Source organism: Carassius gibelio, chromosome A25 (assembly GCF_023724105.1).
Source record: "Carassius gibelio isolate Cgi1373 ecotype wild population from Czech Republic chromosome A25, carGib1.2-hapl.c, whole genome shotgun sequence".
Taxonomy (NCBI): domain Eukaryota; kingdom Metazoa; phylum Chordata; class Actinopteri; order Cypriniformes; family Cyprinidae; genus Carassius; species Carassius gibelio.
The window spans coordinates 8555251-8578321 of NC_068395.1; the positions used below are offsets into that span (position 1 = coordinate 8555251).

Below are 23071 nucleotides of genomic sequence, written 5' to 3' on the forward strand. Positions count from 1 at the left end.
AATGTATATGACTATGTTTATGATATTATTTTTTTATTAATTTAGTGACATTTCAAATATTACTGGACAAGCCTCTAACATATAATGCTTAAAAAAATCAGTGGTTCATGTATATTTAAATATTAACATTAAAATATATGAAGAAAGTACATTTAAGATTATTTTATTTGTTAATCACGCTATTTTATAAAGTAGTATCCCAGGGAACACATGTTAGGAGAAAATTGTTAGCTTGAATGCAATGTAAGTCACTGCACGTCCTGATTTTGCCAAGTCCGATGTGTTCCTAGGTCAACATATTTTGTTGACCCTGGAACAACATTTTACTCCAAAAATATATTCTTAACCATATCCCTACACCTAAACCTAACCTTAACCATGAGTAATCCCTAAAATCAGAGGAAATGATAGATGAATGACACTGATGTACAAGCACCAAACACTGATTTTAAGCATAAACTTCACAAAATCTATAAACTGGTTCTTCAAATCTGATTGGTTAATCACAATGTTGTTCCAGGGTCAACAACGATGTTGTCCCAGGAACATGTCTCACTTGGTAAAATCAGGTTAGGCTAAGTCACTTTGGATAAAAGCGTCTGCTAAATGCATACATTTATTTACATTTATAAAGTAATAATGTTATAATATTATAGTCATTATACATGTGTTCAAATTAAAACCAATGATTAGCTTAATCTAAATATGCATACTTTATTGCCAAAAACCATACACATTATTTAAAGACTTCCAAATGTAAATTTAACCACAATAACCATTTATATTTACAAATATATATTACATAAACATCTATCCTGTCCCACTTTGCTTCCCGTCTACTCACTGTCCTATCATAACAAAGGCAAAAATGCCAAAAATAAAAAATATTAATAATAAATAAATAAATAAATAAATTAAACACTGATGGAAAAACTTCATTCCCAAAATGGGAATGAAACTACAGTGAAAAATAAAGAATAAAGAGAACCCACAAATTCTCTCCAGTTCTGTCCTATTTTCTTTTACTAATCTTGTATTGTTTACCATGTATACATTTCTGTAACAAATCCTATAACATTCTGTTAAATCCATTAACATATCCCCACAAGGAATAATATCTGCAGTAAAAAATAAAGTACTTCATATTACTATCACAATAAGTTAATAAAACAGCATCTCGACAAACTTGTGGGACTTGCGTAGTGTATCTGAAGCCTCGTCTGTGGTTTAAGGAGGTGGGGTGGATCAAAATTTATAAAACACTCTAAACAGAAAATATAATATTTAGCACAGCCTTCAACATTGCTTGATTTAAAAAGAAAAAATTGAGCACAATGTACCATTGTAAACCAGTTAACATTTCATTCCCTTACTAGACCTTGTGCATGCCATTTTTGCAAGTGCAGTGCAGTTAAGCTACATTTCATGAAATAAGAGGCCCATAAAAATTGTCTTTTACCATCCAGCTGTACTCCTTTAAAAATGTTGAGGCATTGCATATTTTCCTAGCTTTCTAAAAATAAAAAATAAAAAATTTATTTAGAGGCAAATAGTGCACTTTCAAAAACTGTTTGCTCACAATTTAACAGCAGCAACTACATGTGAACCTTTTGCATCCAAAACAGCCGAAACACCTTATATCAAATTTTTTGAGTGAGCAAAATATAAGAAAAAAGAATTTGAACATTTGAGCAACACCATTCATTCCCAAATCATGCACTTTCAAGGTGTGTAGGCCAAATACGAAAATAATGGGAAAAAAAAAGTTTTTCAGATTTTCCAGTTCACTATCAAAGGCTCAGAAGCCTTGACCATCTTCTAAATGTGTCCTCGGTTGTTGATGTGGTCTGACATAGGGTGGTAGCAGATTATAGAGAGGTTTCCAGACTGTGCATTGGGCTTCCAGGAGTCGGCGAAAGGATAGTTTTAGCTATATCTTTGTGCTGATGAAAGCCTCTGTTGTCGATTGCATTGTTGTTCTGATTAGAGGATAAAACTGGAGGCAGTGGGGAAGGAGCGGTGTTTCGTATAGTAGGTGCATCCTCCTCTGGGTCTGTGTCATCGATGAGAGGAATGGCTGGCTCTGAATCCTCAATACGGAACTCAGGGTGGCTCATGAAATTGTGAATTGAGCTGCGAGACTTTGGTGTCTCCAGACCGTCGTAAGGGGACATGAAATCCCGAAAAGCATTAACCACACGGATCTGAAGAAAAAGCATCAAAACCAAACTGAAATAAGAGGTCAGTAACATTCAACCATTTAGAACTTGCTAATGCTTACCAAGGCTGCATTTACCTGATGTAAAAAAATCTGATTTTTGTTTCAATAACAGTTTAACATGCACTCTCACTATTTTTATGATGGCCTTTATATTTTCAGATTGACAAACTGGGACTGGGACAAAATCTATACATTCAAAACATTTAAAAAGACATGAGAAAAAGTCAAAAAGAATTTTTTTTTAAAAATCTAATCAAACTTGGGATGTAAGGTAATGAAATTAAAAAGAAGCCTCACTGAGTACCTGTGTTTGAATTCTGTTGAGACCCCTGCACCACAGAACCTGCCCCCTTTTTAGCTCCATTTCAGCGTGGTCGATTTCATCCAGGTCTTCCATCTCTTCCAGCTCATCCTCAGGGATCTCCTCCTTCTGAGTGCCATGTCCCGCTGTCATCAGGAACTTCAGGCGACTTGTGGGAACGGTGGTAATCAACTGTGGGTCGGAGGTGAGGAAAACAATACATCACCCAGTGCATCATTTCAAAAGTCATCAGCAGTTAAAATGATTTTCAAGGCCTACCTGCCCCCACAGAAGAGAGCCAAAGCCAAGGAAAACACACCATAGCCACTGCTCAACAGAGAGACCTACACAGCTAAAAGGCTTCCCTCCAAACTGCACGATTAGGAACTAAAAAAACAATACCATGTTGGGATTCAGAACAATTGTTGCTAATTGACTCAGGCTTATAGAGATTACAATGTGACGTACCTGCAAAATAAAGGTCCCAAATACAATGGAGCAGAAGATCAAGTTATTGAAGATGCCCTCGAAAACATTTCTCTCGCCGTGGATCTTTCGAGCGTTAATCTCATTAAAAAGCTGCATCATCACAAATGTGTTAAAGACAATGGTGTAGTGCTCTGAAGGAGGAGCGTGAAGAGGAGTGTTCCTTCCACTGTCAATGTCAAAGATCTGCTCACCTGGGAAGAAAATGAAATAAATCAGAGATATAATGGCTGCTCAAGTCAAACCCCTTGGATGTGACACATTTTCTCTAATATGTACTTGATTTACTAAACGCAAGATACCTTAATCCTTGCGGGGTTTAAACTGAAGTGCACACTTGACTCATGCAATCAGATTGTCATCAAGTGTTTTCCACATTTCAGAATGGCTCAGTTCACAGTCAATGCAATTAACTTCATTTATGCATGTGCTTTGAGCTTAGCATGCATTTGGGAAGATATTGATGCCATATTTAATCTTTTTTAGGAAAGTGTTTTATTTTGTAGCTTTACTGTAAAGGGATAGTTCACACAAAAATTAAACTTCTGTCATCATTTACTCACGCTCAAGTTGTTCCAAACCTGTATGAATTTCTTTATTCTGCTGAACACCAAAGAAGATATTTTGCAGAATGTTGGAAACCAAACAATTGCTGGTCCCCAATGACTTCCATAGTATTATTATTTTTTTCCATTCTACAGAATTTTTATTTTTGGGTGAATTATCCCTTTAAAGTAGACTCAAGCTTCTTTTAGTTCTGATAATGTCTCAGTCCATATTACATTCACATTGGCATTTTAGAAACGCAATCTATTAATAATATGAATAACAACAATAATAATTATCACGTTTGTGTAGCTTATTACAAATAGGAAGACAGAAACATTACTGTTGTAAAATGCATTATTATCATATTAAATATTTAAATGAGTTTTTATTTTGGCAGAATTCTGCTCAAACCTTACAAACCTCTGCCCACAAAAATGTTGGAAATGTAGCAAATGTGTGAATAAAGTGAACTTGGTGAACTTAGTGCATGTTGCGTTCATCAACTTCAACATCAACCCTACTCTAGATGTTTTGTGTGGTCCTTACCGGCAAACAGCAGTGTGAAGATGATGGTTAGCTGATACACAGCATGTCCAAGGATGTTCTTCATCATGGTGCGGGAAATAAGGGGCTTGTTACGGCCGTACGGTTTGCGCAGCAGTAAAGCATCAGTGGGAGGCTCTGTCGCCAGTGCTAGTGATGCAAATGTGTCCATAATTAAATTCACCCAAAGCATCTGTACAGCTTTGAGTGGGGAGTCCTATGCAAAGAGTTGGACAAAGCAATACGTTTAATAGAAAGAAAGAAGTGGCAATGAGGACAGGAAAAAGAGGAAGCAGAAGTCTGACCTGTGTAATACAGGCTCCAGTAAACGCCACGATGACAGCCACCACATTGACCGTCAGCTGAAACTGGAGGAACTTTGAGATGCTGTCATAGACGTTCCTCCCCCACATCACTGCCTTCACAATGCTGCTGAAGTTATCGTCTGTCAGGATAATGTCTGATGCCTCTTTGGCCACATCTGTACCAGCAATGCCCTAAAAACAGATCATGACACGTCACTGTCAAACTGAATTAAATTTCCAAGAACACTATTAACACAATTTTGTTTTTGCCCCCATTTTTCATGAGCTGAACTCAAAGATCTAAGGCTTTTTCTATGTACACAAAAGGCCTATATCTCTCAAATATTGTTCACAAATCTGTCTAAATCTGTGTTAGTGAGCACTTCTCCTTTGCTGAGATAATACATCCAACTCACAGGTGTGGCATATCAAGATGCTTATTAGAAAGCATGATTATTGCGCAGGTGTGCCTTGGGCTGGACACAATAAAAGGCCACTCTAAAATGTCTCAGTATCTGGTGTGACCACCAATTGCCTCATGCAGTGCAACACATCTCCCTCGCATAGAGTTGATCTGGTTGTTGATTGTGGCCTGTGGAATGTTGGTCCACTCCTTTTCAATGGCTGTGTGAAGTTGCTGGATATTGTCAGGAACTGGAACAGGCTGTCGTACATGCTGATCCAGAGCATCCCAAACATGCTCAATGGGTGACATGTCCGATGAATATGCTTGCCATACAAGAACTGGGGTGTTTTCAGCTTCCAGGAATTGTGTACAGATCCTTGCAACATGGGGCAGATGCCATACATGCTGTCTGCCATGTGCCCTGTACATTGAAAACTGGAATTCATCCGTAAAGAGAACACCTCTCCAAAGTGCCAGATGCCATCAAATGTGAGCATTTGCCCACTCAAATCAGTTACAACAATGAACTGCAGTCAGGTTGAGACCCCAATGAGGATGACAAGCATGCAGATGAGCTTCCCTGAGACAGTTTCTGACAGTTTGTGCAGAAATTCTTTGGTTATGGAAACCGATTTTTGCAGCAGCTGTCTGGGTGGCTGGTCTCAGAAGATCTTGGAGGTGAAGATGATGGATGTGGAGGTCCTGGGCTGGTGTAGTTACACGTGGTCTGTGGTCATGAGGCCAGCTGAATGTACTGCCAAATTCTCTGAAACACCTTTGGAGACGGCTTATGGTAGAGAAATGAACATTCAGTTCACGGGCAACAGCTCTGGTGGACATTACTTCAGTCAGTATGCCAACTGCACGCTCCCTCGAAACTTGCAACATCTGTGGCATTGTGCTGTGTGATAAAACTGCATATTTTTGTGGACAGCCTAAGGCACACCTGTGCCCTAATCATGCTGTCTATTCAGCATCTTGATATGCCACACCGGTGAGATAGATGGATTATCTCAGCAAAGGAGAAGTGCTCACTAACACAGATTTAAACAGATTTATGGACAATATTTGAGAGAAATAGGCCTTTTGTGTACATAGAAAAAGTCTTAGATCTTTGAGTTCAACTTATGAAAAAATGGGGGCAAAAACAAAAGTCTTGCGTTTATAAATTTGTTCAGTGTACATTCATGCTAGTTTTGGAAAATTGCATTAAAATGCGTGATGGAAACATTAAAGGCACATTAACATTTACCGGTAGTCAACAACATTTCAATGTGTGACTTGACATTACTTTGTAATTAATTGTGAAATTTCCTAGCAATCTATTAGTGATATTCTACACTAATTTCAGTATACTTCAAAAACCATTAACATATTTATTGGCATAACACTTAAGACTTACTGATATAAAGTTATAATTAAACTTTTTTTGGAGTATTTCTTTATTGCACAATGAACCTTTCTTAAGATTCTGGGCCAAATCATACACCTGGAGCAAAGTGGCGTAAGGCGCGGCATAAGTGTTTTTGCTAGTTTCAGCCTGACAGTTCTCATTTTTCCATCCTGTGCTGCATTGTTTAAATAGCAAATACATTTGCACCCATCTGTGCACCCATGGGCATGCTGGTGTAAAAAAGATTACAACTCCCCCCAAACATTACAAATCCCCCCAAAACACTGTACTTCTAACTCTCACAGCCTCATTTTCATTCCTGTCAGAAATTAAATATCCCAATACCCAGACCAAGGTCCATTCAGATTAAATCTGCAACTTAGATTGAAACAAAATTGAAGTTTTTCAATTCTGAAAAGTCCTACCATTGCAAATCCAACATCAGCTTTTTTTAGCGCAGGGCCATCATTGGTTCCGTCTCCAGTGACAGCAACTACTTGTCTCTGTTCTAGTATGGTGCTGTCAATTATGCCTGAAAGAGACAGCAAAACATTTTATTTGCTTTCAGACTGTATTAGTCACCACAATTTTAACAACAGTCCTGTTTAAAACTCATTACCTTTGACCAACGTATGCTTATCAGTTGGAGAAGATCTCGCAAGTACACGCAGTTTGGGCCAGACCTTGTCCAGCCGCTCTTGCTCAATCTGAAAATATGATAAGATCTTAATATCAACCTTTCATTTGAATGAAAACTGATCTATTTTTTAATTTTGACCACCTCACCTCTCCAAGTTCATTGCGTATTCGTTTGTTGAACTCTTTTCCTTCAAGGCAAAGGAAGTCATCGCCTATATGGAGAATGCCGCACTTGGTTGCAATAGCTCGAGCGGTGTTAATGTTATCCCCTGTGACCATGCGTACAGTGATGCCTGCCTGCTGGCACTTCTTAATAGCATCGGGGACCTGTGGTGATCATACCATCCGGTGTTAAGTGTCAACAAACACATGCTGACTAACAGTAATGAGCACTTCAGCATGTTTTTGCTTTATTTTCACTGTCAAATGTATATTTTCCATATAAAGTGGATGGAATAGGAGTGAATTACTGGTCAAGTGAGCAGTTACCTCTGGCCGAACAGGATCCTCAATGCCCACCACACAAATGCAGGTAAGTCCAGTCAGGATATCTGTCTCATTATCCCAATCAGGCTCCCCATCCGAAACAGGGAAGTCCCTGTAAGCGAGGCAGATGGTCCTCAAACCCTCAGAGGCCATGGGCTCAATTACCTTTTTCACCATGTCATCCCGATCAATGGGCCTGAAGACTTTGGCGTCGCCATTGGCTGTCAGGACTTGATAGCACCTGGGCAAATAATAAATATTATGAAATGATTATAACTTTTTGGTAATGATACAAGCATGTAGTTTCACGTGCATATTTAAACTTTGAACCATGCAGATTTCACAATCAAGTTCACCGTTTCCTGTGAATATGGCGTGTTGACCAACAGAAAGGTGCTTGGTTTGAAAGTGGCTTCTGTGTGACTGGTGCTTTGTGCATCACTATATTATTGAAAGTCAGTAAAATTTTACTAATGTAACAGAATCTAAAGAGTTTTCAAATTTTTAAATGGTCTACATACCCAGGAAAACTTGACTAAAATATTGATGACTCAACCTGAACTATAAAGATATTTTGACCAATGAAGTGCTCTGTTGAATGAGAACTTACTTCACCATAATAATACAATTTGTATTATTATCTAGCAAATAGCAAATCACCTGAAATATTGAATGCGTACTTACTTCCTCAGGAGGATTTCTGATGCTCCTTTGCTGAACATACGGTAACTTCCATCTCGATTTTTTAGGACTGTGCTCATGGATTTCCTGACTGAGTTGAAAGTGTAGACTTTGTAAATTTTTTCCTCAGGATATTCATTGCGAATGGCTTGGTAATCTTTTCGTAATCCAGTGATAAACCCTAGCAAGGCACATTCAGTTTTGTTCCCAATTTGACGGGGCAGACCGCCCTCTTTCTCAGCAGCCTAGACAGAATAAAGTGTTCATCAAAATCATGAAACCAAGTCTAGTCTAACAAAACATATTGCATAATGCTGACTAAAAAAGTTTAAATACAGTATGGTCTAAAAGTCTGAAACCACAATGATTTATCTTTAAATAAATGATAATGTCTTATTTAAAAAATATATTTAAATCAATAAATCTTCAAGCAAACATGAATTTGAAATAATGACAAATTCTGACATAAATTTAAACACATTCTCTTGAGGACACGTTTTTTTGGATCCTCTGTATATTTAAAAGTTCACGTTCAGGCAAAATATAGTTTGCTACCATTATTTTTGAAGTATATGCACAGTTAACACTGATGCCTGTGACGAGAAGATTCATGATGTTGCCAGGAATCAGTTCAGGTTCCGGGACCTTCTTGTAGTGTCTGTCTCCAATATACACCTGAACCACTGTCATTCTGTTCATGGTTAGGGTGCCTGTTTTATCAGAGCAAATTGCCGTGGCATTTCCCATTGTCTCGCAAGCGTCCAGATGCCTAACCAGGTTGTTGTCCTTCATCATTTTCTACGGGGAATGACAGATCATTTTACTTCATAAATGATTTTACAACTTTTTGTATGTACAAGTTTGTCAAGAAACTTCTGCAAAAGACAGACCACTTACTTTCACAGAATAGGCCAATGAAATAGTGACAGCAAGCGGTAAACCTTCAGGCACGGCAACAACCAGCACAGTGACGCCGATGATGAAGAACTTGACAAAGAACTGGATGTAGATGGGAGTGCAGTCTTTAATCCAGGGAAGCCCTTGAATCCAGAAAGTGTCCACCAAAAACAGCGCCACAAGAATGAGGACTGTGATGGCTGACATGAAGAGCCCTGGAAAAAAAACACACATATGAACATTACATTCTTCGCAAGTCTTACTAGGAGTTTTAATACAAGGAAAAACAAATGAAGTGGACCAAAAAGAAAATATTCTGTACACTGTAAAATGTTTATTTATTTTATTTTATTATTCATTTATTTATCTTTTACCTGCTTTCCCGATTTGTACTGCTAGTTTGGTAAGCTTCCCTTGAAGTACTGATTTCTCTTTCTTTGGAATCTTGTTTTTTTTCGGCTCTTCTTCTGTGTCATCATCACTGTTGAGGGGCTCCATCTCCACTGTGCCTCCATCCTTCTCTGAATAAGGCAGAAACCAGTTATGTTAAAATAAATCTTACTTAAATGTACTTATAATCTGTTTATGTGGTTTAAGGTTAAAAAAACACATTATTTTAAACATAATGTACATTATTGTTTCTCCTCTATGCCCTGCCTTCTGAAACACATTTGATTTCTGAAAAGCAAGGTGTACACTGATTCGCCAGCTATCCAGTATGTTGTGATTGGCCAAATGTTTCAAGCGTCTAACGGAAATGTTACGCCTCTCAACATATATTGTTATGGCGGGTCCCCATCAGAACACCAGCATGACAGGACAAAAACAATAAAACCCATTACAAATGAGGCACTTGCTGCATCCAGTGGGGAATTAATTACTGATTATAATGACTTATACTGTCTTTTTACGCGTTGCGTTGCCATGTTAACATAAAACCATGTCTGCATTTGTGATCTGAGAAATTTCAAACAACAAGCGCTACTCTACACTGCTCAAAACTCGCCTTTGAATCATCAGTGTCAAATCCTTTACATATGTATACCTACTTACATACCATGAGTCATAAGAGCCAGACTGCCTTGCTCTAGGCACGATGAAGTGAGTAGTTTCACTTTCACAATGAAACACATAGTTTCTCCACGAAATGGCACTGGCGGCAGCAGCTAGAATAAAAGGTATGCCTTCTTTCTTTGCGTGAACATTTGGGTGGCGTTTTGCAAATCTTCCCACATCGTGATGTAGAGATGTGGGGGCGTGTTTAAATGAGCCACTTCAGGGGGGCGTGGACAAGTCTTAACTTTTATAAAGAATGTATCTTTGGATTTGACACATAAGTCTTTGCAACTTTACAGATCTTCTTTATGCACCAAGGACTTTTAACACTCCAAAGAGAAAGGAAAAAATTAAATAGTGTCTTATGACCCCTTTAAAAACTGTTTAAAACCATGTGCAGAGAAAGTGAAGAGGAAATGCTCTGGAGAATTACAGCATGAGTCTGCTTGTATGTGCACAAGAGGAAAAAGCAGAACTGTAGGCCCTAATCTTCTTTCTTGACAATGACAATGACAATGACAATGACAATTTATTTATATAGCAACTTCCATCGACCAATGTGCTTTCCATTAGGTCATTAAAAACAGAGAAAAACACACAATGAACAAACAAACAAACAAAAAAATATATATATATAAAATTGTACAGATATCTCATCAGCCAAATGCTTTTGAAAATAAAAATGTCTTTAGCCTGGACTTAAAAATATTAAGACAAGAGGCTTGTCTAATGGACAGTGGCAAGGCGTTCCAAAGCCTGGGGGCAGCAATACAGTAAGCACGGTCTCCCCTGCACTTAAGCCTCGACTTTGGAGTAAACAATAGATCCTGGTTGGAAGACCGAAGGGATCTAGTGGGTTTATACTCGGTCAGCAACTCCCTGAGATAAAGTGGAGCCAAACCATTCAGGGATTTAAATTGAGGAGCAACATCTTAAAATCAATTCTAAAACAAACAGGCAGCCAATGTAGTGAGCATAAAATAGGAGTGATATGCTCCCTCCTTTTGACGCCACACAAGAGTCTAGCCGCAGCATTCTGAACAAGCTGCAAGCGGGATAAAGCTGTCTGGCTAATTCCAAAGTAAAGTGAGTTACAGTAGTCCAGCCTTGATGAAATAAAAACGTGAATTACTTTTTCAAAATCTTTAAAAGAAAGAAAAGGCTTAGCTTTAGAAAGCTGACGCAGCTGAAAAAAGCAAGATTTGACAACTGAATTTATTTGTCGGTCAAACTTTAAGCCATCATCAAAAATGAAGCCAAGGTCTTTTACCCATGATTTTAAACATGGAGTCATCCCTCCCAAATCAATTTTTGGGGAATTTGAAAATTCAGATGGACCAAAAAATATTGGTCCTGATTCTTCTAATCAGCATGGAAAGAGTGAAGAGCACAGTTAGCTAATAGATTCAACTATATGTTCACAAGACATTCTCACAACTTATTCACTCAGTACATAAAGAAAGAAAGAAAGAAAGAAAGAAAGAAAGAAAGAAAGAAAGAAGGAAGGAAAGAAAGAAAGATACACAATTTGTGCCGAAGGATCAACTACTGACAAGTCACTGACTGCTATTTCATGTAATGCTCCTGCAGTGGTTCTCAACTAGTTTTGTCATACAAAAGTAACAAAAAATAAACTTAATATCAAATACTGAAATGTGTTACCATTAGTGTACAAAATTATTAATAAAACCATTTGAATAGGGAAAATGTCAAATTTGGCTTAAAAATGTCTCTTAAATTTAGATGGGTTCTTGCAAAAAAAAAAAAAAAGTAAAACATTTTGGCCAACACAAATCATGTATCTTAGGTGCACATGAACCCTTGAAGCTGTCTGGTTCATATTTTGTTGCATTTGCATAGTTTGTTCATGTTTTCTGACAATGACAGAATGACACCTGACTAATTTGATTAGATTTATCCAAGTGGTAGATGAATTTGCTCAAAACCAATTTATGGTCCACGTTTGGTGTTGATTTACCAATAAAAGATACAGGAAGCAATGCCCAATTATCTGTTTAGCTGCATATTATTATTTGCATTTAGCATTTTTTTAACCATGACAACAGATCTGTGACCCATTTTTACATCACGACCCACCAGTTGAGAATCACTGATCTAAAGGAAACGCTATGATGTACGGTTACAGCACATGTGCTAATACACACCTTTCTTTTTATCGGTTACATCTGGCTTTTTGGCTGCTGAAAAGTGACATGAATCAATCAAATATCTGTGATTTGGAAATGATGTGACTCTTGCAGTGTCCTTGTTGAGTATGTTTAAAATGATGTATCTAGTACCTGGCCAAAGCAATGCATTTCAAATAACTTGCATACACTGTAAAAAGTGACTGTGATTTTAATGGTAAAAAACTGTCAAAATGCTACAGTACAAAACTGTTAAATGGTTAACCGTACTTTCCTGTAAAATTTACAGGGAAAAATCGTAAACTGACATTCCCAGAATTCTCTTCATTGCATTTAAAATTTAGTTTGAATTTGATGCTTTTTCTTTGAAATGTTTATTAGGGTTGTATGTTACATTTAATGTTGTTAAATGAATGCTAATTGCATATCTCAGTTTAATGAGACTCATCATGATTTACTGCTTGTGTAAATGACACTGTGTATCTTCTATATATGTTATTATTTAAAAGCTGCTTGTGATGGGCTTTGGTTCATCACATGACTTTCTCATCACCACCTGCATTTGGTGGTTATCAGTGTATTACAAAGGTACAAAACTGATTTCAGTACTTCAGTAGGTTGGTATATTAACATTATATCAGTTAATGAAATTACGGTACTAAAATTTTGTTACCGTATATTTTACAGTAGAATTCTGGATACCACAGCTGCCGTTTTTACCATAATTCTTTTTTACAGTGTATTTACTAAAAGTTTAATTTGGAGTGAAATCCCAAACTTGTTTAGTACTGAATGGATACTTAAGGAATTATTTTGGAAATGCCTTTCATGAACCCATCTTTAGGGACATACTTTTCTTTTTTTCTTTCTTCTCCTTCTTCTTCCTCTCCATTTCTTTCTTTTTCTCTTCTTTCTCCCGCTTTTTCTCCTCCTTCTCCCTCTTTTTCCTCTCCCTCTCTTCTTTTTTCTCCTCATCATCATCATCATCATCATCTCCGTGTCCGAGGAGAGTGAAGATGATCCCCGTCTGAGAGTTCACCCCTACTGCTGTGACCAGCATTTTTCCGGAGCCCTCCATCACATGCGTGCCTGAGCAAACAGGGCAAAAATTGGCATGTAACAGGTACTGTATATTAGTATGACAATGGCAAAACTGTATTAGTCTTGACCTTTAGATTGATACTATTATAGTCACATTCAAAAAAATAAAGAAGAGGCAAAACCTGAAAGAAGCATGGGGTCTTTGTCCACAGTTTTTTTGACATGGTCCGACTCTCCAGTGAGGGAGCTCTCGTCAATTTTTAGATCATTGCTTTGGATTAGTACACCGTCAGCAGGAAGGAGGTCACCTGCAAACACAAAGCAAAGGACAGATGGCGTCATCTGAGACACAATAGGCAGATGTTTGCACAGCAAGCCAAAAGAGAGGTTTTCAATTTAGCACAGCAAATGACAAAAAAAATGTATATGCTTTAGCATAATTTTTTTAAAGAGCAGTTAAGCCAAGATAAAAGATATTTTCATAATTTACCTTCATGCAGCTATTTTCCATACAACAACAGTTCATTCCATGACTGTCAAACTCCAAAAAGTAAAAATACCAATGAAAGAACTAAAAAAGCAGTTTAATTCTTGACTTGCTTTGAATCTTTAATCTAGCACATTAACATGCACAATTTAAAAGATGGTGTGTTGTGTTCATTGATGTTACACAAGACTCACACACCATTTCAATCTTTCTACCTCAAAATTTCATGTTTATTTGAAGCTTATTTGTTTATTTGCCATAATTAAATGGAAAATGTGAAAGTAAATCCTACACCATTTTTTTTCAGTGTAGATTTATTCATTTATTAATTTTTCTTTACCTTTTTTTAAAGCTTGACAGATATGGTCACCATAAACTGTCACTCTATGGCAAGAGCTGCATAACCATTCTTTAAACCATTCTTGAAAAAATTTTCATTTAACAGCATATGAGTTTAAAGAAATATATCAAGCCTAATTCTTCATTGTTTAAAATATTAAAAGCATCTTAAGGGAGACCATAATTTTACCATATTTTACTTGTGCAATGTCTCCAACCACAATCTCAGCCACAGGAATCTGAATGACTTGACCGGCTCGGAGCACAGTGAACTTCTGCTCTTGTTCAATGCGGTTCTGCAGTCCACGGAATTGCTTTTCCTTGCTCCAGTCATTAAAGGCTGTGACAAGAACCACGCAAACGACAGACAAGAGGATGGCAGCACCCTCAATCCAGCCCGCCTCTGCTTCACCCTCGTCCTCAACTCCTCCAGCCGCCCTACCACAGTCTGCACCAATGAGAAAGTCACTGTAAGAAATAACTGCTACAGCAACTTGTATGTATAAGTCTTATATCTTATATTATATATATAAGATGTTAATATAAACTTCATATAAACTTTCTATTCATCAAAGAATTCTGAAGAAACTAATCAGTTTTCCCCAAAATATCAAGCAGCACAACTGTTTTCAACAATGATAATAATAAGAAATGTTTCTTGAACGACAGATCAGCATAATAAAATGCTGATACTAAATACTAAATAGCATACTAAAATGATTTCTTAAATATCATGTTACAATGAAGACTGGAATAATGGCTGCTAAAAATTAAGTTTTTAACATCAAATTAATATATTACTTTTTAAAACATCTTAACACACAAATCAGTTATTTTAAGTCGCAATAATATTTTACAATAATTAACAAGTATTGCTTTTACTGTATTTTTGATCAAATAAATGCAGCCTTCAAGCTGCCTTCAAAAAAACATTTTTTAAAAAATCTTTCCAACTCCAAACACTTGAACAATATGTAAGTCTAAAATGTTGATAGGATTTTTGAGGTGCATAGCTGCATTTACAAGCAGGGTACACTTTTAGAAAAGGAAGAGAAGGACTGTGCAATTGGAAACACAAAAGAACATGTGCAGCAGAGCTCAGTTAAAAGTATTTTTTTACCCTAAAAACAGAGGTCCTGAGTGAGCTGAATACATAATAGCACTACGTCACCTTCAGGACAGTTTCAGATTAATTGTTATTCAACAGCTCCACTGAGTAAATAAAATAGAGGTATGTTATTCATAGTGAGCTTAAAATCCCTACGATACTCACTTTCTCTCTCTGCATTAGGAGGTTTATAGAAGGAAAGGCCTAAGGATATTATTGCTGCAACTTCCAAAATAATTAGAGTCACATCCTGCAATGCTTCCCACACTAGCTGTAGGAATGTCTTTGGCTTTTTAGGAGGTATAAAATTCTTTCCAAATTCTTCTTTTCTTCTCGAAATGTCATCAGAATGACCACTTAACCCTAAACAGAGAGAAAGAGCAGAATAAACATTAAGATATTTGGTATGGAAACAAATAGCAAGTAACACATTTGAACATCACTCCAATAATCTGTTTTATATAAAAACAAATCAGTGCATCTCATTACCATTACAGAAAATATTGAGGTATAGATTATAACAATTATTAAGATTACTGTCATAAAATGGAACAAAAAGCAAATAACCACAACAAATATGTAACTTTTTTACCACATCAAATAAGCTTATTGTTCTGGTTGAAAAAAAAATATTATAAAATTTGTATTACACCATATAAAAAGATATACAACTACAGTCAAGATATCTAACAATGCCTCCAGATTGTACAAAGATTTCTGATAGGTCACTAAAGATAATTATTATTGACCATGTTTGAATCGCTTATGACATTTAGATGATCTTAACATCCGTATGGCATATAGTTTGCAACTGCACATTAAAAAACATATTTCAAAATAGTACAATGACAGATGGATCAAGTTTAATTTTAAAACTCTTGAGAAACTGAATTGGATTTGGAGAGGGTTTTTACTTTGCTTTTCATTTGAAACATAATGGATTCCACAAAATACTAGTTTTCCACTCCCCACGCAAGCAAGAGCACAGCCTGAACACTAACACAGTGTAATCCCTCTCTTCCTTCCCTTGCTCAATTACAAAACGCCAGTCCTCTGCCCCCTCAAAGGTTTACCCACTGTTGGCAAGGGCAAAAATGACTGTAAACCCCATGCAGCAGAGCATCACCGGTGAGATTAGCATGAAGCGGAGCAATGAAGAGCCTGCCTCGGTTTAAGGTGAGTGGGATTACATGAGGTAAATTGATCTGGTCCCACCTGTCACAACTACAACTGTCTGTTATGGCTCATGACAGAGCTAAATATGTCAGTGCGGATTTGGTAAGCCAATGCATATCGAAGTGGAAAATATAGATGGATGACTAGGTAAATAGGCATTTAAAAAACAATAATCAAGGTCTGATTTTATCAAGAGATAGGACTCTTCCATAAAAGACAGATTGTGTATTTATAAATACAAATCTTAAATGAAAGAATCACAAGAGGAGAGTGTAAACATATTTCGCTGGAAATATCAAGGGAAACATAAGCTGATCATGGTGTTAGACAAATGATTGGAGTTGAGCTCGCTGAAATAATATAATTGCAAAAATAAGCAAAAAGAGGAACTGTAAAATCCAAGATGACATGATGGTCACTTTTGATAACCAAAGTAACAAAAAAGTAACAAGAACAGCAATAAGTTAGAAAGGCAATAATGTTCAGCGGTAAAACATCTTTTGTCAACTGACTGACACATAATAACTGTAATTTGGTTAGAAATTATGTACTGTAATTGTAGCTTTCATTCCTAACCAGGGTCACTTGGAATGATTCAGAGAAAAAAATATATAAAACAGAAATAATAATTGAAATTATTAGGGCTGTCAATAGTTTAAAATAAAGGTAACACTTCATAATAAAATGTACCATTGGTTACCGCATGAATGCTTTGATTTTAATAATGTATTAGTTGAAATAATCATTGACTAAGATTAATAAATGCTTTAGAAGTATTTTTCATAGTTAGTTCATGTTAACTAATGTAAATACATGGAACTTAATTTAAAGTGACATAATGATAATGCAAAATGATATGCTGTAAAACAAGAGTTAGACTTGAAAAATGGAATATATCTAGGTAAACTGCATTTGCTTGATGACAATCCTTTATAATATGGTCAAAAATAGACATGCTAACAGATAAGCAACTGTATAAAGTGGTACAACTTCTTCTTAAAGGCACATCCTTTCAACTGGATCATGCAAATGAACTATGTAGTTCATTATATGTCATTATAGCTCCACTGTAAAAGGGAAATTGTGAGAGAGCTTTTTAAAGCTAAAATATCGTCCTTGGTGAAAGCTCCAGAGCTAATGGTGAAAGGAAAAAGCACATGGAAAAGATGTCTGAAACGTCTAATTGCTAATTAGTTATTTAGCTCACACAATTATCCAAAGCGATTACGCTGCACTTGTTACGGAGACGGTCTTCCAGGAAGAGCCTGAGGTTAAGTGCCTTGCTCAAGGCTGAAATGGTGAGAGGTCATGGATCAACCCTCATAAAGTTTGAACATACAACCTTTGCTCAGCTCAGATCTATAACCACCAAGTTGTCACTAAACCATTTGGTTAAATGTTTTATTTTTCTAGGAATGCATGATATTTAGAAACCATCTTGGTAACCGGACGATATTAGAGATTTTTTTTTATGTATTGGTATCACTTGATATTGGATATTTAATTGTGCATGCTTATTTCCTCTGTTTTCATAATTAGATTACCTTAATTGTCATCTAAAGCTCAGCCACAATTTTATACACTGATAAATGCAGTCTTAAGCAAATCTTAAAATTTATTAAACCATTTATAAGTTATTGGCAATGATCTAAAAATAATTATATGAAAATAATAATCAACATATTGGCCAAAATCGCAAATTCTGTAAATTTTCCAATTTAATTAAATATACATTTTTAGCCGGTTTATTAATTTTGGTGTTAAAAGAAGTGTGTATTTTTATCAATGTCATTTAATGCATAAACATTAACAATGGTAGCAAAGGAAATATTTACCATCTATTGGTGATGATTTTAACCTGGAACAGAGTCCCTGAACATCTCCATAGCACTCCTGAATCCTCTGTAATCCATCGGTCGCTCTGAGTTCCATGAGTGATCGAAGTTCTTTGAGTGTGCAGCCAAAATCTCCATCATGATTGGCCTCTGTCTTGTACTTCGACCCACGGAATGAGTTTTTGGCCATAGTTCTGCTGAAGTGCACCAAAAAATGGAGGAGAAGTGGCTTCCCCTGAGATAAGCGGTGACAATACCCAGACTTTATTTTTCAGGGACACAAAAACCGACTCTTCTGATGAGACGCCAGATGTAATTCAAATGCCATTTCCATTTGATTTTCTGGTGTATTTTCTCTCATCTTAGGTTGACCAGAGTCACAGGAGGTCAAATCATCAGGTTTGCACCAAGTTACATCTAAAACAAAAAAACATAAGCAAGCTCATTACATGCGGTGTCATTCCCATGTCAGCTTATATGACCATTTAAGCCAAATAATTTCAAATTGAAGCCAAATAAAATTTGATTATTCATGTTCTGTCACATCTGTCAGATCAAGTGATACCCCTGTCAATCAACACAATTGGTTAAAGATGGTTAAAGATGATGTTGACAGGTATGCAAAGTGACAGCTGGCTTTTGTAATGGCCCTTGAGTGGAAAGATCTGTCACGTCTGCTTAAAGAATGGAAGGCTAAAATTAGTTCTGTTACATAAAACCAGCATCTCGTCTAGAAGAGAGACCTGCCAAAGACAACAGACATGACTCAAAAGTTGGGTTCGAAAAAAGAAAGAAAGTGGGAAACAAAGTATTCGAAAGAAAGCGTAATTTGAAAAAGTGTCATATTAATATTGTTTATTATTTATATTTCAGTTTTAATTTGTTTCTATTCATTTCAGTGCTTCATATTAAATTTATTTCAGTTAGTTGTAAAAGGCAGTTTTTCTAATGGTCATTTAATTCAAGTTTTATCTTTTAGTTTTAGGTAATATTATAACCATGGATTGGAAAAATAAATAAATAAACAATTTCCACCAAAGTCAGCAATGAAATCTACAATCTTTTATAATTGTAAATTTATTTTTCATTTATTTTATTTATTTATTTTATTTTTATTATACTGACAAAAAAGTTTACATTAAATCATTAAAGAGACAAGAATAAAAAAAGAAAACATTGTCTGCACTTTTATCTTTTTACATATTCCTTTCCAACATATAACTAAATAAGGAAAGAAAAATAAATAATAATAAACGGAGCAATTCCAATAGGGTCCTCGCACTGCAGTGCTCGGGCCCTAATAATTGTAAATTATGTTGAGATTCAAAGGCTTTTTGCGGTGACATCTAAAGCCCTCTCAAAGGTCAGGGACATCAAAACATGTTTGGGTCATCTTGAATAAATTTGCATTGTTAAGACTTTAAAGCGCTGCTAATTTCTTTGATCATTAAATGTACCTCACAAAACTATTGGAGTTTTACCTTTACCTTTATATCTGCATCAAATGAGTATTTTATTTCCCATTTACATAAGAAAACCTGCCAAACAAATGACTAAGATATTGATTTTACAGAAGCACTAAACTAAAACAAACCATGATAGTCAATGTACTTCAATTCATTATCATAAAACAGATGGAAAAGTACTCACAGATTTGTTTTACATGTCCATTCTGGCAATAATGAGACAAATGCAGTCCCCCGACCAGGGCAGTCAGAAGGTGCTGCTTTCAGAGACTGAACGACTCGCTGTCACGTTCAACTACTCCAAACAACACAAACTCTGTACCACGAAGCAAAATGCCAAATTGCTCCTTTACAAAATTACATTATTTGACCTTCACTGTACGGTCTTGCGGCGCAGAGTCTCCACTAGAGGAAATGGCTTGCTGAATGATTATCTCAGGAAAGCTCCTTGCTTAATCTAATTAGTCAATCTGTGGCAGTAGTGAGACACAGAGCCACTGCTGCCATAGAGAAGACTACGCACTGTTGAACACAGACAAACATATTCACTCATTCCTAGAGACCCTCAGTTCATTCAGACTTCTGGGGGAACTAAGTGCAGCCGGATAAAGCCAGAGGCACAAGAGCTCTTCTGTATACAAAAAGCATTTATTTGAATCACAAACAGACTTGTACCAATAAAAGAGGAATTTGATAAAGAATCGCTAGAATAAGGCTTAAAGAAACAGCCTGAATGACTCTATTAGATGTATTATGTATAATTTATTTACTGGTAAAGCAAGATTATCTTTTGATAAAAAATATATCTACTTATATGACCTTTTTTATTTCTGTTTAAAACTAAATTATCTCTAAAATAATCGGAAATATTTTGTGAACGTTTCTGTGACAGAATGCTGCAAATCTATATTTACTCATGCTGTGAATGAGTGTGAGTCACATTGTGATGCCGCATGATGCTCTGCAAGTCAGATGTGGAATCTTACCGTCTAAATAAAGTAAATAAGTGAGAAATGTTAATGAATGAGAATTTGACAGGAATAATTTGCCATTCTAAAGGGCAAAGTAAATATATATCTATATCCAGACAGAACTTGTCTAGTGTTGTAGCCTATATTTTTTTGCTGAGTGACACATAACTCCTTACCAAAACAGGTAATTTTTTTTTCCAACAAAGAAATAACCTTTTACAGACCGAGGCTCTTTCATAATGCACTTTGTATAGAGCGATCCAGAACTGTCTTTACTGGCTTGAAAATCTAGTGCTTTAAAACGTCACAAAAGTCAAAGTCTTTCAGTAGTTTTTAAGGAATTATCTTAAGTAAGTAATTTGATGTTTACTCAAAGTGACACACACTCATCTTAAAAGTTTATATCAAATGTTTAAATCAAAATATTAAAATGTTTTTGGGTACATTTGTTATGTGTAAACATATAATAATATAAACAATGATATGCATTTCATCGAAGTAAGGAAAGCAGATTTGTATAGGCTATCTATGAAGGATGCGCTTGAACAGCGAACTGTTGCTATGGTTACCACCTCCTAGCCTATGCAACTTGTGTTATTAGCATCTATAGCATCTGTAATGAAACTTCGGCATCAGCGTCTGTAATGAAACTTCGGCGTTATCCAAACAAGAACTTGTATATAAATATAACGTATATTATAGGCCTATATATATTAAAGAATTGTTTAAGACCACATCAACTTCCCTTTCGAACCCTGAATGGCTAAAATGTTGCTATTATGCCATTGTCCAATTTAATTACCATAAAATTCTAAACAAATTATAACCCTAACTTGAAGACGAATCAAACCCAAAGCTCACTGACCACCAAAGCAGAAAACATGTCGCAAGGGAGTTATGAAATCATTTTGCTTTCAATGCAAATAGCACTGCGCGCATAAAGGGCCCATGATCTCTATCTTGGAATATGCACATTACCTTTACAAGACGGACTAAAAAAAACTCTCAGTCAGTAGACTAGATTTGACCGATGCACGCGAAGATCTACCAGAATAACCTACAAGCAGTTGACATTGAAGTATCTGCAGAGATTCATCTAAAAATATTTTTTGAAGGAACAGTAACCTAATGAATTAGCATAAAGAATAACATTTTCCTGTCAGAAATTATAAAGCAGAGCATTTAGGGTTGTATAAGAAAAACAGGCATGCAAAAAAACGAGTATTAATCACACGATTCCCATTAGAATAACTTTAAACAGTAGGCTATGTTTCCGCTATTAAACATTTTCTATCTCTATTGGCTTGCTATTTGGTCCCTACTGTAATATCTGTAACAACAATTTTAGCCCAAATAGTGTATAATAACAGCTTTTCTATGCTTAGGCTACATGTGTACTCACTTTGGACCGGTGGGCGTCAGTTCCTAGGCATCAACAGTCTCTCGCCGTGGATCCACACTCATCCGTGACGACCCGCCCACCGCGCTCTATTCCGTGGAGTATTTACGTCAGAGGCGCGGCTCGGGATTTAACTTGCACTCCCATTGGTCAGCGCTGGTCCCAGGTATAGGTGTCGTCCCTTGCTGAAACAGCTGTCATCACCAGCAACCAGCAAAGACACGTAGGTGTGACGGATAAGCGGGCCATGGTAAACTTGATGTATTATTATTAGCAACAAGAGGAAAGCCATATATTTACCAATTATTTTACTAAAGACTGTAGCTCAACATCCAAACACACACACACACACATCGTTTTTTTTTTAAACGAATCAGTTAATGCTAACCTACATGACAGTAGTTTCAATTCAAAATGATGTGACAAAAACGTCGGAAAGATTGTATCATTGAATATAACATTTTAAATTGCAAAACAGTTGTAAAATGACATGTTTATCTATTTACATCTTATTTTTACCTCACACTATTTGACCCTAAAAACAAATGGCACGCAAAGTAAAACCCCGCCTTCTTTGATTTGATTGGCCATCCCAAACATGGACACTGATGAGCGCTGAGGCTGAAAAATATAACTTTTTATTATTTAGTTTATTATTAATATTTTTATTCAAATATCAAACGGAGTAATGGGTAATAAAATTTAGCAGAGCAGCATCAAGATTATTACAAATTGGGGTGTACTGTTTGGACATATGTATTTAATAATACCCCCACAGACTCTATAGTGGTTACGGCTTTAGTGAAAATATTGCCATAATACGTATAGAAAAATCCTGAATGTGATTTGTGTATGTGTTCAGTTTTTTGATTGGTATGATGAGCTAACAGCGCACGCAGTGCTTCTCGTCAGCGTTTAACTCCACTGCTCTGTCTCAGGGACGGTAGAGAGCAAGACCTCGCTCAAACAGGATTATCTATAAATAGTGCTGCCTATCCGCTCGGCTACAGCGTGGCAGGCTCTCGCGACGAGGACTCCATGGCTAAAACCTGCTGCGCCACAGCCCATGGTCGATTGAGCATCCGCCCCTGCCTCCCATTTGCAGTATTAACCTTTCTGAAAAAAGAGTATGCTTATTT

At 36.4% G+C, this 23071-nt stretch overlaps 1 protein-coding gene across 3 annotated transcripts; it reads right to left on the reverse strand.

Moving 5' to 3' along the window:
* Positions 1–698: 698 nt before the first annotated feature.
* Positions 699–22020, reverse strand: LOC127947371 (plasma membrane calcium-transporting ATPase 1-like). 3 transcript variants are annotated; one of them, XM_052544454.1, is made up of 21 exons: positions 21936–22020; positions 18097–18513; positions 15251–15448; positions 14168–14425; positions 13334–13459; positions 12963–13199; positions 12129–12164; positions 9282–9428; positions 8908–9122; positions 8566–8808; positions 8014–8255; positions 7333–7570; positions 6991–7170; positions 6824–6911; positions 6630–6736; positions 4406–4597; positions 4104–4317; positions 2991–3202; positions 2802–2909; positions 2526–2714; positions 699–2204 (listed from the first exon to the last, which is right to left on the reverse strand). In XM_052544454.1, the coding sequence occupies exons 2-21, from the start codon at positions 18284–18286 to the stop codon at positions 1869–1871; spliced, it is 3756 nt and encodes a 1251-aa protein (XP_052400414.1). In that variant the 5' UTR covers positions 18287–18513; positions 21936–22020; the 3' UTR covers positions 699–1868. The 3 variants fall into 3 exon arrangements, with proteins under 3 accessions (XP_052400414.1, XP_052400413.1, XP_052400415.1); XM_052544453.1 differs by lacking the exon at positions 21936–22020 and adding an exon at positions 19747–19971; XM_052544455.1 differs by lacking the exons at positions 12129–12164; positions 21936–22020 and adding an exon at positions 19747–19971.
* Between the last annotated feature and the right edge of the window lie 1051 nt (positions 22021–23071).